The sequence below is a fragment of the Rhinolophus ferrumequinum genome, chromosome 5, assembly GCF_004115265.2.
Source record: "Rhinolophus ferrumequinum isolate MPI-CBG mRhiFer1 chromosome 5, mRhiFer1_v1.p, whole genome shotgun sequence".
Taxonomy (NCBI): domain Eukaryota; kingdom Metazoa; phylum Chordata; class Mammalia; order Chiroptera; family Rhinolophidae; genus Rhinolophus; species Rhinolophus ferrumequinum.
In genome coordinates, this window is record NC_046288.1 from 82,593,960 (window position 1) to 82,608,261 (window position 14,302).

General features: G+C 53.3%; 1 protein-coding gene across 1 annotated transcript in view; it reads left to right on the forward strand.

Moving 5' to 3' along the window:
• Positions 1 to 5,362, forward strand: part of WDR1 (WD repeat domain 1) — a 36,129-nt gene extending 30,767 nt beyond the window's left edge. Inside the window, 5 exon segments of the mRNA XM_033106056.1 lie at positions 651 to 761; positions 1,553 to 1,726; positions 3,273 to 3,393; positions 3,396 to 3,416; positions 4,260 to 5,362. Of these exon segments, the coding sequence (XP_032961947.1) occupies positions 651 to 761; positions 1,553 to 1,726; positions 3,273 to 3,393; positions 3,396 to 3,416; positions 4,260 to 4,366 (534 nt within the window). The 3' untranslated portion in view covers positions 4,367 to 5,362.
• The last annotated feature ends 8,940 nt before the right edge of the window (positions 5,363 to 14,302 follow it).

Below are 14,302 nucleotides of genomic sequence, written 5' to 3' on the forward strand. Positions count from 1 at the left end.
GAGCCGGCGGGTGCTTTTCCGAGGAGGGGGCTCTTCCCGGCCTGTGTCGGAACACCTGGCCTCTGCAGGCGAGAATGGGAGCAGGCGCGGGGCCCAGGTGTGAGCTCTGGCTCTGCTCCGAGCTGCAGGGCCCTGGGCGCGTGGCAGGCGCTTTCTGTACCCTGTTATCTCCTCTACACAACGGGGAGGTGCTCCGCCGTCCCCTAGGGATGTAGCTCACGCAGCATTTTCAGTAAAGGGTGTGGCTCGCGCTCTGTGGACATCAGGGCTGCTTCAGAGCCTTGGCACTTTTGTGCTCTTGAACCCCACGAGAACTCTGTTCAACAAAGCTCAGTTACCGTGCCCGATGTGCAGCTGGGGGAGCTGAAGTTCAAGCATCAAGCGCGTCCCAAGGAGTCAGTACTAGTCGTGGTGAGAGCAGTGAGAACAGTGATGACGTGATGAAAGTAACAGCAGCGTGGACTGCAGTCCTGTGACTAGGGACTGTCACTGTCCCCGCTGACTGACGGGGAGGAAGCACAACTCGGTCCTGGGGCTGAGGCAGAGGCCCCGGCCCTCCCGCCCCGACAAGGTCAGGGATGGAGCCCAGAGCTGGGCTAAGTGACGTGCCCAGGTCTTCCGTCTAACGCTGCCTGTGTGTGTGCCCCCAGATCGTCTTGCTGAAGGGTCAGAAGAAGTGCTACAGCATCGACAACCCCGGCTACGAGCCCGAAGTGGTGGCAGTGCACCCCGGTGGCGACATGGTGGCTGTGGGGGGCTCGGTAAGGCCCTTCCCCCAACGCCCTCTCCCCGGGATGTCAAGGCAGTTTGGGGGTGACGCGAGCTGTGTGAGGGCAGGGCTGCCGGGCAGGCTGGTCCTGGGTTTGTCTCCCGTGGTGGCCGCAGGCAGGTGCAGGGGCCTCACCTGCCCCGGGTGACTCCCTTCCCTTCTCCGTCCATCCTTTTGCTCTCAGCGATCCACCCCAGCGAGTGTGACAGTTCTCAGGGTCAGGCCCAAGCGGCTCCCCGCCCTGCCAGGGAGGTGCCCGACGTGCAGCCACCCGGTTAGGCCGCCTGAGCACAGGAGGAAGCACCCACTTAGATGCCCGGCTGAGGAGAGCTGGGCAGAGGTTGGCCACCGGCCTCCCTGTCTCTAGGAACTCGGGGGCTTGGGGACAGCCCGTGGGCTGAGTGGGGTGAGCCTGCAGAAAGAGTAGGTGTGCCTTCCCTGAGAAGGGGCTCCTGGGCCAGCTCACGGATGGGGAGTTCGCCAGACGGGGGTTTCACCTGAGAGAGCCGGGTGTCTGAAGTAGCCTCCTGGGGACGGGGGACAGCTCAGGGGGCAGGTGCCAAGGAGGTGTTTCTCAGAGCTTGGGCCTGTTAGCACCTGCACTGGAGCTTTCTGGAGTATTTGTAAAACACGCAGACTCCTGAGCACCCAGACACACAAATCAGAGTGGGGGACGCCCGGGATCCCGCACTGCCCCCCGAGAGAGAGACAGACAGAGAGAGAGAGGGCGCGCGCGCACGTGAGCGAGCGTATCGGGAGTGGCTCACTGCCCGGTCCCTGCAGGACGGGAATGTCCGCTTGTACTCCATCCTGGGCACCACGCTGAAGGACGAGGACAAGCTCCTGGAGGCCAAGGGCCCGGTGACTGACTTGGCGTATTCCCACGACGGCGCCTTCCTCGCCGTGTGCGACGCCAGCAAGGTGGTCACGGTCTTCAGCGTGGCCGACGGCTACTCGGTGAGTGGGCAGTCCATCGGCCTCTGTCCCCAGGCCGAGCAGGGCGGGGCAGGTGGCGAGCGGGGGCCGCGGCTTTTCTCTCCTGTCGTCGCTGACCAGGTGGATGCACAAGACCTGGCGGCATGATTGCTCTTAGAGCGTGAATGACGTGGGACAGGGCACTGCCGCCCAGGAGCCTGTGGTCTTGTTGGGGAGATGGATCACAGTAGCCAGATAATCAGGGACCTGGGCAGGCGGCAGCGGGGCCGGCTGTGGGGACGGGCTGGCGGGTTCCGCGGGCGGCCTGCTTACATGCGTTACTGGCCTCCAGCGCTCTTTCCTGTGTGTGGAGGGGCTGGCACGGGGTCTTTCTTCTCTCCGTGCCGTTTGAGGTCGAGTGCAGACCATCCCGACGCTGCCTCGTGCTCGGGCAATGGGAGGGGCTGGTGAGGGGCTCGTTCTGCTCTGTGCAGATGGGACGGGGGCGAGAGTTCACGGTCCGTCAGCAGAGCTGAGCCCTGGACAGCTCCCGCCCGGTTCACAAACGAGACGTGCTTTGCGGGCTTCAGGCCCTTGCTGGGTGTGAGACAGCTGTGTGAGCGCAGCAGACAGCACAGGACCTGGAGTCTCCTGTCCCTGGGCCCACCCCCCCCCAACACCTGCGGCAGGTTTGAAATCTACAGGGAGTTGAAATAATTTGCCAGCTACACTCCCATTAACATTTTACTATATCACATCATCACCCCTTCAGTAAACTGGTTCTTGGTGCATTTAATGTACATTATAGGCCGTCCGCACATCTTCCCCTCGATACTTTGGCTTATTATAACTAGAGTTCATGCATTTCTGAGTCTTATGTTTTGCTGTCAAATGTACATTTAATGGAAGGCAGAGGGGAATGAAAGTACAAATGTAGGTGCATTCACCTGTCACCCCAACCTCCCTCAAGATAACGTGCCCCCCACCCAGTGCCTCTCTGCTGGCACCACATTGATCCCACTTCAAGTTGACTTCAGTTGCATATAACAGGCCTCCTATAAGACACTGAGTAATCCGTCAGGGTAGAATCAGCCACAAAGGCTGGAGTAGGCAAACTTGAGAAAGAAAATCATGGTTAAGTTGACTGTTTCTAGGGTTAAGAACTAGATGGGACGCTTTGAAGAAAAAGCATTCCCAAAGTGTTAGAAACCCCTGGTGACAGTGCTTCAAGGCTGGGACTCGCTGTAGAAGTGGCCCGCTCAAGCCTGTGGCCGCCCCGGGGCAGAGCGCAGTGACCACCTCCATCTCCGCACTCCTCTTATGGGCATTTCTGTCTGTCCTCACTGGGCTGGGGCTCCAGGGTGGGTGGGAGACGCTCTGTGATTGAGTGCTGTGCAGGGGACTCGGGGCGGGGGGCAGTGGCTGCCTCTTGATGTTTGGCTTCACTTCTGAGTAGCAGGCACCTCGTGGTGTTCTTACGAGGAGGCCGTCACTTAGGAGGAGTTGTCACGGTCACCATGAGGGTTAGCTGAGATGAAGCCCTGGCCTGGCCCCTGAACTACCACCTCTATTTTCAACTTGCAACTAGGAGAACAACGTTTTCTATGGACACCATGCAAAGATCGTCTGCCTGGCCTGGTCACCAGACAATGAGCATTTTGCCTCGGGTGGCATGGACATGATGGTGTACGTCTGGACCCTGAGTGACCCGAGACCAGGGTCAAGATCCAAGGTGACTCCCCGCACCCGCCTCAGCTCCCCCAATGCCGTTCCCAGCCACTGTCCCAGGGCTCCAGTGTACTCCTGTGCTTCTGGGGAGGCCACCCAGAAGGGCAGGTAGAGCTGTGCCTGTCACTCTTCTTCATCAAAGCCTGGGGACAGCAGGTGGTCTCCATGTGCTGGACATGTGCAGTCGCGGGGCTAGTCTTGCCCTCTCTTTCCGTCTCAGTCCGTCCAGGCTGCTTTAACAGAATCCCAAGGCTGGTGGCTCAAAAGCAGCAGATTTGACTTGCTTCCAGTTCTGGAGGCTGGAGCCTGAGGTCGGGTTGCGGGGAGGGCCCTATCAGGATGCCGGCTTCTCGCCGGGTCCCCACGTGGTGGGTGGGCTGAGGAGCGCTGGTCTCTGAGCGCCGCTCCCAGTCATGACCTAAGCTTCCCGTCCCGTCACCTGGCACTAACAGGCTTTCACCTCAGTGCCCAGGAGAAGCATAACGGAGCCTCAGTGCACTACGTTTTTCTAGCAGCCACGTTTAAAAAAGAAACAGGTGAAGTTATTTTTAATAGTCAGTTTTATTTAATCCAACATAGTACGTCCTTGTGTGGCAGTAGCTCACGTCACAGACTCTGCCGTCCCTCGTGGCCCCAGGTGTGACCACCGGCGAGGGCAGTGCCCCAGTGTCGTGTGGCGTTGAGGACGTCTGCTCCTACCTCTGTCACTCCAGACTCTGGTCCTGAGAGAGTGCGGTTCCTCGGGGGCCCTGTTGGATTTTGACACAGGTGGTCACGTCGTCCTCGTGTGAGGTGTACGGAGGCACAGAGAAGCGGGCTTTGCCTTCAAAGTGTTCTTTTTTCTTAGATGCTCACCGGCTCCACCACGTCAGCAGCCTGGCTTGGCTGGACGAGCACACGCTGGTCACGACCTCCCACGACGCCTCTGTCAAAGAGTGGACAATCACCTACTGAGGACCCCCCGCCTTCGGATGGACCGAATCAGGGACTAGAGTCTAACCGCCGCAGAGCATCATTTCTCTAAATATCTCTGTAATGTCCCCGCGCCCCCGCCCCACGCAGGAGGGAGGCGCCCCGACTCCCAAGCCTGCGTCTCTGCAGGGTATTCGTATCTGTACACGTCCTTCTGAAAGCTTTAGACAGTGACAGTTTGCACATAAAAACGAGGTGAGCACTTAAACTGTGGAGCATAACTCACACCCCCGCCCAGCCCAGCCTGCGCGCGGAACATTCCAGAGGCAGAGCCTCGAAAGCACACAGACCCGCTCCCGTGGCTCCTGCCGTCCATCAGGAGATGTCCCACCCCCACCTGCAGACCGCGGCTGCGCTGGGAGGAGGGCGCGCCATGCGTTCAGCCGGAGTTCTGTGTGCACAGGTGTCACCTGGTCCCGGAGTGTGTGCCACGCCGCGTGGTCACCTCCAGAAAGCCCTTTGGCAGACAGGCACTCACGTGACCTTGTATTTCACTGTCAGTTTTTGTGCTTCATTTTAAGAATGGACTCGTGAGGTTTTGTTTTTTTTTGTTTGTTTTTTTTTTTTAAACGTGTCCTAACTGTTGCCTGTCATTGTTTACAAGCTAGTGGTTCGAGGGCGCCGTCTCCAGGATTCCAGAGCCCTTGATAGCCAGACTGAGGTGTGTCTTGGTCACCATTTCACTGTCAGGCTTTGACGTTTTCCCATCTTTCTTTTCCCCCTCCTGCCCTCAAAAGCAAAGATTAATTTAAAGGTAAAGATGAAGTCACTGTAACCTGTCATCCTTTTCACCTGCCTTTTCTTTTTCAGTGCAGAAATTAAAAGTAAGTATAAAGCACGGTGATTTGGAGTTTCTTTGCGTGTGTCGGAATCACTGGTAAATGTTGGCTGAGAGCAATCCCTCCCCTGCACTTGTGAAAACACTTTGAGCGCTTTACGAGACTAGACCGAGAGATAATTAAATATCTTTTCTCTTCATTTTGGATCACTGACTCTGTGTGGTGGGGGCACGTGGGGTGGGGGCACAGGGCCCCTCGTGGCTCTGGGTGTCTCACCTGCAGCCTCAGGGAGACGGCTGGGGAACCGAGGGTGTTGGGTCACCTTTTGGTGAGAGAGAGGCTCTTGCGTGCGTTCCCATCCCCATCACCAAATCCCTGTGAGCCGGGTCACCTCGCCTGCCTTCGCGGGGCCTGAATTTACTCGTAAATGGGAGCGTTGGACCCGTATTCCATTGGTCCACTAAGGGTTTATTACTGACACAGCAGAGCCTGTGTGTCCTAAGCTGACTTACAGAAAGAAGGGGTGGGATGCGTGGTGGGGCTGGGAGCAGTGTCGACCTGAGTGCGTCGGTTTCCTCGTGTAAAATGGGGTGACAAGGTGCACATCTCGGGGGGGGTGTGTGCGAGGCTCCAGGTGAGCCCTAAGCCAGTGCTCGGCCCACAGGAAACGCAGGGTCAGGTGGACCATCGATAGGATGAAAGGAGGCGGTTAGCGAGCGGTGGGGCTGTACACGTAGTCAGCCGGACACCATCACCCAGCCAGTGATAACAGACAACAGACAGTGCCCTGTGCCCCGGGAGGAGTCCAGATGCACAGGAGGAAAATTGGGGCAGGTGGTTGGTCCCTCAAGGTTGGGGAGGGCGCGCTCAGAGCCAAACAGGGCTCAGGATGTGACGTGGAAAATCCCCGAGGCAGGCTTTAGTGTCGTTGTGCTTGCCACGACTCCTTCCTTCTGGGGAAAGGAACGTCGTAAACTCACATTCTGTAATGTAACAATCCTTCTGTTACAGCCCATATTTCTGAGTTTGCCCCTCCCGACCTCAGCACTAGTGAGCAGTTTGGACAGGACAGTTCTTTGCTGTGGCAGGTTCTGCAGGACGTTTGCCAGTGTCCTTGGTCTCCATGCCTACGTGCCAGTAACACCCGCTGCCCCCGTTGTAGCAACGAAAAGTACCTCAGACATCGCCAATTCAGACAAGACAGGCCTTTTCATTTTGAAAGAGCTAGACTTCTTAGGGTAGAAGATCTTTGCAACTCCACGATCCTACAGCTTAAAAGAACATAAATATAAATGGTCATTTGGCCTTCCTCACTACTCATTCCGAGTCAACGCAATCGTTTTACACTCACATTCATGTGTGAAACACTCACTGATTATCTGCTACGACCCAGACACCACGGTCAGCTTTGGGGGACACTCAGCTTGAAGATGAGATGCGCTTTCACGGTGTGTGTAGAGTACTAAGGGAGGATTAACACGAGTGATTCCAGCATACAGGGCAGAGGACACTCAGAGCTGTGGGGCCTGAATGAGGACGTGAGACCACCCTGGGGGGTCGGGGTGGGGGGTTAGAGCCCCCTTTTCAGGGTTCATGAGATCCTGGATGTAATACCGCCTCCCACTCCTGCCTGCCCCCTGTGGACGCCCTTCTCCCAATTCTGGACCCCTGCCGTTAAGTGGTTGCTGAAGACTGGTTGTAGTGCTCAGCTAAGAACAGCAGAGAGCAGCTTGTGATCACGGCTGAGCCAAGGCCGAGCCTGCCTGCTAGAGGCACTTGCATCGGGAAGGATCAGTGGCTCCTGGCAGAGGGCCACAGGAGCTAGCACACCAGGCAGGCCTCCTTCCCAGCCTCCATCTGGCGGCACGACGCCGTTTCCTGGCCTGGCCTCAGAACGCTGGCTGCTGAAGACGACAGTTTCCTCAGTAACTGGCCTTTGTTGTCAACCTTGCTGGGCCCAGCAGGGGAATGGTCCCTTCCGTCTCCTGCAAGCCACCCTCTATTAAGAGCGTGGACAAACTGCTTTGCAATTAGCTGGTTTAAGATGAGTGGAAGGGACAGTCACTCCACGGGGATACCTCAGGCATGTCCCTTTTTACCAGCATGTGGTAAAAAGCACGTGACATCATTCTACCCGGACATTATTCTGGCCTGAGGCTTGGTTGGTGGCAACACTGCCCTGACTTCTCACCTTCCCGCCCCCGTCCAAGCTCCCTGTTCTCAGCTTCTTCTCTGGGGCAGAGGAGGAAAATTGCAAGGATTTGTCCCAAAGACGTGCTAATGGATAGTATTGGTTGGATATGTCATCTTGTCTCCCGCAGATCACCTCGCTGGTATCAATGTAAGCAAGTCTCTGTAGCCCAAGCAAGGACCAACTGAAGGGAATGGGTTTGCTCACCTAACGGGGCTTTTAGCTCAGTCGTGTTTCTGAAAGTGTGTTCTGAGGCCCCCCGCAGCGGAAACTCCTCGTAAAAATACGGATTTCCACCGCGTGGCTGTCTCCTAGAATTTAAGCACGTATCTGCCCTGCAGCCCGTCAACCCCTCTCCTACATACATATACAAGAGAACGAGGTGTGCACGAGGTCTTATAATTAAGTTTACGAACTTGTTGCAACGATGTTGCTCATCTTTTTTGATATCAGAGGGATTATTCATCATGAATTTGTACCAACTGGACAAACAGTTAACCAAGTTTACTATTTGGAAGTGCTGAAAAGGCTGCGTGGAAAAGTTAAATGACCTGAACTTTTCACCAACAATTCATGGCTCGGCATCACGACAATGCACCAGCTCAAGGGCACTGCCTGTGAGGAAGTTTTTAGCCAGTAAACAAATAACTGTATTGGAACACCCTCCCTGTTCGCCTGATCTGGCCCCCAATGACTTCTTTCTTTACTGAAGATAAAGGAAATATTGATGAAATATTGATGACAAAAATTTTGATGACATTCAGGACATTAAGGGTAATACAATGACAGCTCTGATGGCCATTCCAGAAAAAGAGTTCCAAAATTGCTTTGAAGGGTGGACTAGGCACTGGTGTTGGTGCATAGCTTCCCAAGGGGAGTGCTTTGAAGGTGACCGTGGTGATATTCAGCAATGAGGTATGGAGCACTTTTTCTAGGATGAGTTCGTGAACATAATCATCTGACCTCGTACTGAAAAGGTCAGGGAGCTTCAGGGAAGTTCTTAAGAGACCAGCCGTACCTCGGAGGTAGGACCAGGAGTCCAGCTGGTGGGAACTTCACGGGTGTGACGTGTGGCTTGGATTATGCTCCTCACAAGGGCAGTTCTAGCACCAAGTCAGTGAGGCCAGAGACCGTGAGTAGCTTGTCTTGTGTTTTGTGGCTACAGCTGTGTTTTAACTACGGGGCAACGTGATAAATTCTCCGGGGTCTCGGTGGGGAGAACTAGCATGAGCCGGAGTTCTGGTTCTCTCTCTGGCAAGGATAATCTTTTATACTATTGGTGAGGATATGGGTGTGGGGCCTGACCCCATGGGAGGTGGGATGTGGCTGGGGGAACATTCTGGTGCGAACTTCCTCAAATTATGGACACTTATTATCTAAGACCCAGTAATTCTGCTCCTGGGCACATGAACTGAACACGCTCTCACACAGGCCCACGACAGGACACGTATGAGGACCTTCCTGCTGTGATGGCGGATTGCTGAAAACTGTCTGGGTCTCCATCCTTGCCTAATGCTCTATATAGGTTGTCAGAGTTAATTTCCTATTAGTGCAGTGCAGCTGGCACTAGGTCCCCCATTTTACAGATGAATAAACTGAGGCTCATGAGCTTAAGTAACTTGGTGAAGGTCATACTGCTTATAAATGGCAAGGCTGATAGTCAAATTCCAGTTCTGCCAGTCCTCTCCCTCAGTATATTTATCCACTAAACCACCCACTTCATAATGAGAAATGAAAGGGGACTGGAGAAAATCCCCTCACCATTGATGTTCCTTCCATCTTATATTCTTCCCTTCTTACTTTCTAAATGAAAGGAAGAGAAGAGATAGGCATTACAGAGAAAAAAGAGGTCTGGTGCAAGTGGGGGTAAAGGTGTCAGTTTGACCTCTTAGAATTCTGACTTCATGATGCTTCATGTAACAAAAATTCTTAAAAAAAGATAAGTAACGACTGACCCATGTTAAGCCCACGTGCCAGGCACTGTTCTAAGGACTTGACATGTCGGTGTCAGTTAATCCTCATGGCAACCCTGTGGAGCAAGTCGGATACTTTTCATCTCCACTTTAAAGATGAACAAATAGACAACCAGAGAGGTTAAGTAACTTGCCCAAGATCACACAGCTGAATTATAAACCCAGGCTAAGTCTGGCTCCACAGTTCTAGTTCTCAGCCCGTGCAGTGAGGTGGAGCTGCTCGCTTGTTCCACTCCTGCCCTGCTCAGCACATTTTGGATGGACCATTGACCTGCTCTTGGCCTCAGTTTTCTCCTCGTAAAGTGTGGATAAAAATAGTGTTCCCCACCTGGGCTGATCTGAGGTATAACACTGCAAAGTAATCAGTAAGTTATTGTCATTAAAGTTTTATCATCTCTGAATCACACATCTGCTCCCAGTAGGGATTGGTGCTAAATGCCCCAGAACAAACCTGGGACACTGTTTGCGCCTGGGCCCTTTGGGATGCCCCAGGATCCCCAAGAAGTGGATGTTGGCCGGGGGGGGGCCGGCACCGGCCTTTGGCGGCTGGCCCGGGGGCTGGGACTACTGCATTTTAAGAGGAAAGAGGAGGGTGAGCTGAGACCCTGGGCCCCCACACGGGGACAAGGTGAGCTGAACTGACTGACAAGGGGCCTGGAAAATCCAGCGAGGGGTTCTTCACAGGCAGAGCAAATGTGAGGGTCTGGGTACTTGAGTGGGAGAAGGAAAGACACGGGGAGAGCCCCCAAGCTTTGGCACAAAACGGATCCGAGTTCAAATCTCACCTCATCTCCGGCCTTGCACTTGCACATCCCTCAAGCTTTCCTTGCTTACACGTGGGCTTTCGGTTCCCTTGCACAGCAGCTGGGGACTCTGCTAGATGAGCTCCGGTGCACCCTTTGCAGGGTGGCTGGCATGTAGCCGTCACTCCAGAAGCCCAGACCTCCCTTCCCCTTAGGGCCAGGAGCACATGGGTGTGAGTTCAGCTGGCCGGGAACCAGCTCTTCCCTTGTGACCACAGACAATGGGTCCCATTCACCTGCCACGGTGTCCCTACTTCTTTACAAAGACAGGAAGGAAAACTGGTGATGTTTGCTTGGCAAAAGCTTCCATTCAGATTTCAGTCTATGCAGCTATTTCTTTAATAATAAAGCCATATTCTTTTTGAACTTGACTTTCGTAAGATCAAAACAGGCTTCTTAATGAAATGTTAAAAATCAGATTCAGAAGAAACTAACGCCAGATGACGAGGTAAAGATGCTACTATTTTACTTGTTTGTTTCTCTGTTTCTTATACCTCCCGCCAATATGTAGTAAGGACCAACATTGTGACAGGGAGAACTTTCAACTGACCTTATACATAGAACCGTGGTTCCCTGGAGCCCTTGTGACCTGTTCTCCCCAAGAGGTAGCCAATCTTCCGTTTCACACATGAGTGTTTAAATGGGAAAAAGAAAAAGTGAAAAAGGGAGAAGGAAAAGGGGTGATCCGAAGCACTGTGGGAGGAAAGGTCCCTGGGACAGGGCCACGTCTTCAATGAAAGGCTGTTGGACATTCGCCAGATGAGCTGATGGGCGAGTCCCCCGGGGTTCCTCCCCGGGGTTCAGAGTGGACAGTTTGCACGAAGAAATCAGGACAATCTCCTGGCGGAGGGCCTGGACTCTGCTCTCAGTACTGCTCCAATTTCCAGGACAAAAATGCATGTCAGTGATTTCCAGCTGGCACCTTCGAGCTGACCCTTGCAAAAGGTCATCTCAGCAGGGCTCCTCACGGGACAGATTGCCACTCCTTCCTCTGCCCTCTGTCATTGCAATCATTAAGGTGTGTTTAACTTCATCAAATGATGTCTCAGGAACATGGGGGGAAGTGCCTCACCCCCGCCCCGGCTGTGCTGTCCACATCTGAGTGCTGCCCCAGAACCCGCTCCGGGGATGACGGGTCAGCCAGCCGGCAGTGCCGCCTTCAGCGCGAAGGCACCGAGCTTCTCCTGAGCACTTCCTGTGAGCCAAACACCATGCGGACTGCTGGGGGTACAGGTACACAGACCCACAGTCCCTGCGTGGGGAAGACAGCAAACACCACGTCAACAGACAGACTGATTGTGAGGATTGACAAGTGACACTACTCAGAAGGATGCAATCCAGGGGCTGGATGGGAACGAAGGGAAATGCAGAGCGTCCTCTGAGTGCACCGGGAAGCCGCCCAGTGACAGCCGGTCCTACCGCAGAGGTGCTGAGAGCCCAGGTGACAGCCAGCCAGCGAGAGAAGAGAGGCAGGTGAGACACAGCTTGAATCTAGACTCAGTGCCGCTGGTGCATCGATGAGGTTGAAAAGGAAGCGGAAGGAGCCCAGGATGCTGTTGAAGTTTCTAACTAACCGAGGACGCTGGCGGGGCCCCTGGGGCAGTCATGGGACCAGGGGTGGGGGAGAAACGCAAGAGTCTGTGAGCCAGCAGGTGGTAATATCAGGTGCACAGCCGCATGTGCGGGAGGGTTCTGGCTCGACTGATACATTTTGGAGCTGCCAGCCTGCAGATGCCTCAGCATTCGAGGCACACGTGATCTGGCAGGGAACAGTGTGTGCAAATAACCGTGGTATTGCTTGACAAAGCTGAGGTTGATATCAGGTACGAAACTCCGGGAGAGCAGAGGGAGACCCACCTATTCTGTAAGGCGTGGGCCATGTGAAGAAAGGACATTTGAATTGAGTCTTAAAGGGTGGGTTAACATTCTCCAGTGAGAGAAAGCTTCTCGGCAGAGGGATACTTGGAGGAAAACTTGTAATATTCAGAGAAACGCGACGCTAGAGTGAGGCCAGGGCCAGCTTATGAGGAGTCTCGTGCGCCACGCTGAGTGTCCCATCTCAGGCCAGAAGCGGGTGACCAGACGCACCACCCAGAGGGCTTCCTCCAACCCCTCTGCTTCAGGCCACGCCTCAGCGGGCTGCACATCAGCAGCAGACTGTTTGGGGCTGAAACCACACCACGCTGATGCCTCCATGAAGCAAGCTCCGCTTGCATTCTCCCTCCGTCTGTGTCCCCAAAATACTTGCACATTGAAGCCCTAACGCCCAATGTCACTGCATGTGCACATAGGGCCTTCATGGAAATAACTAAGGTTAAATAAGGTCATAAGAGCCCTGATCTGATAGGACGCCCCACGGTTGCCATTGCAAAACACCGCAAACAACAGAAATTTACTCTCTCACATTCTGGAGGCCGGAGTCTGAGCTCAAAGTGCTGGCAGGGCCGGGCTCCCTCTCGATAGAGACTCTGGGTAGAAATGCTCCTTGCCCCTTCGGCTTCTAGCGATACCTGTGGAGCTTTAGCATCCATTGGCTTGTATCACGCCACTCTCTGTCTCTATGGTCACGTGGCTTCTCCCTGTGTGTGTCTGTCTCTTTATAGGGACACCTGTCATATGGGATCAGAGCACACACTAGTGACCTCATCTGTAAAGACCTTCTTTCTAAGTAAGGCCACACTCACAGGACCTGGGATTAGGACTTTTCTAGGGGGACACAATTCAACTCATGACAGCATTAAATCCTGAACTTCATAGCTCACCATGTTGCTATGAAAATTATATACAATGATGTATGAAAAGATACTGTTCAAATTAAAAAAGCATGCAGTTGTTGTCCCCTACCCCGGACGGGTGACTTGCTGGCTTTGGGATGGCAGGTCCCTCAGGTGGATGTCCCGAGGCAGGTTCTAGGTGGGACCATTTTGAGCCGGAAGACGCTGACATATCACCATTTCCCTATTTGAAATAGTTCAAAAGACAAATGATTATGGAAGCCATGAACTCAAGAGTCCTCCGAGCCATAAATGAAACACAAGTCTGGGAGCCAGCAGCGGGACGGTTTTCATCATTATTGAGATGCCATGATAGTGCTGGCCAGGAGCTCCCTTCATCCAAACCCCCCGACCCCCGCTGGACTTTGTGATACATTCCCGCCTAAAGACGGAGTTGCAGTTTGTCTTTTAACATAACTGTCTCATAAAAAGGTGTGTCCATTTTTAAAATATTTTATTATTTAGAATTGAAGTATTTACATAAACATTTAAAACTGTATATTAACAAAGCATATCTAAACATGTGACACCAAATTAAACTCTCCGTGGGGTTGCTAAACAGTGGTCGGATGAATAGAGTACAAGCTACTTCACAGAGAATTGGACGGCGCTTTGAAAGCTACAAATCACTGTACGCACTTTATTTTACAGTAACGTTTAGTTTGCACTTTATTATAGTGTCATGATTAGAAAAATGAAACAAGTTAGGAATGTAGACGGAAACAAAACCAACACATTCCTGGAAACAACCGGGAAAGGTTTTTATCCATATTTCCTTTCTGACATTTTAATGTCTGGTTTATCATCATTGGTTTATTTGCCAAGCACTTCAGCTGGATCCTCTGAGAAACGTGGACACGCCTATTCCAAACCACAGTGCCTGTTTAACACAGTCATTTCCCTGCAGATATTTATGAAGGGAAGCAGGGGGCTCTGTTCTTGGCCTAAAAGAAATTGGCATGCAGCTAGTGGTTTTTATTCCAATTATTCAGACATCTATAAATTCTACAGTCCTCCCTCCCCCATCGGCCTACGTTGGCTGAGTTTCCTTGCATTTCCCTTTCTCCTTTTTGGCTTCCTTGGCAGCCAAGCAAAGAGAAGGCCTGTATTTGGAACAAATTTGTCTGGGTTTTAGTTCTAATAAAAAGCCCCAGCCGGTGTGTCACCAAATTCCGGGGGTTGGAAGCACTGGGGTTGTTGACATTTGCCTTGGTGTAAGGAGGTCACCAATAGTCACCCCAGAGGGAGGGCTCGTGGGCAGCCCTGTGAGGCTCCAGCTCACAAAGTGTCAGGCTTGAAAAGCTAAGTCCCAGGAGATGCCATGAAGTCCAGATTTCCTTCTGTAAGTAGGCCCTGCCTTGGAGGAGGGACTTCCGCTAGGGGCCTGGGAAGTGAACA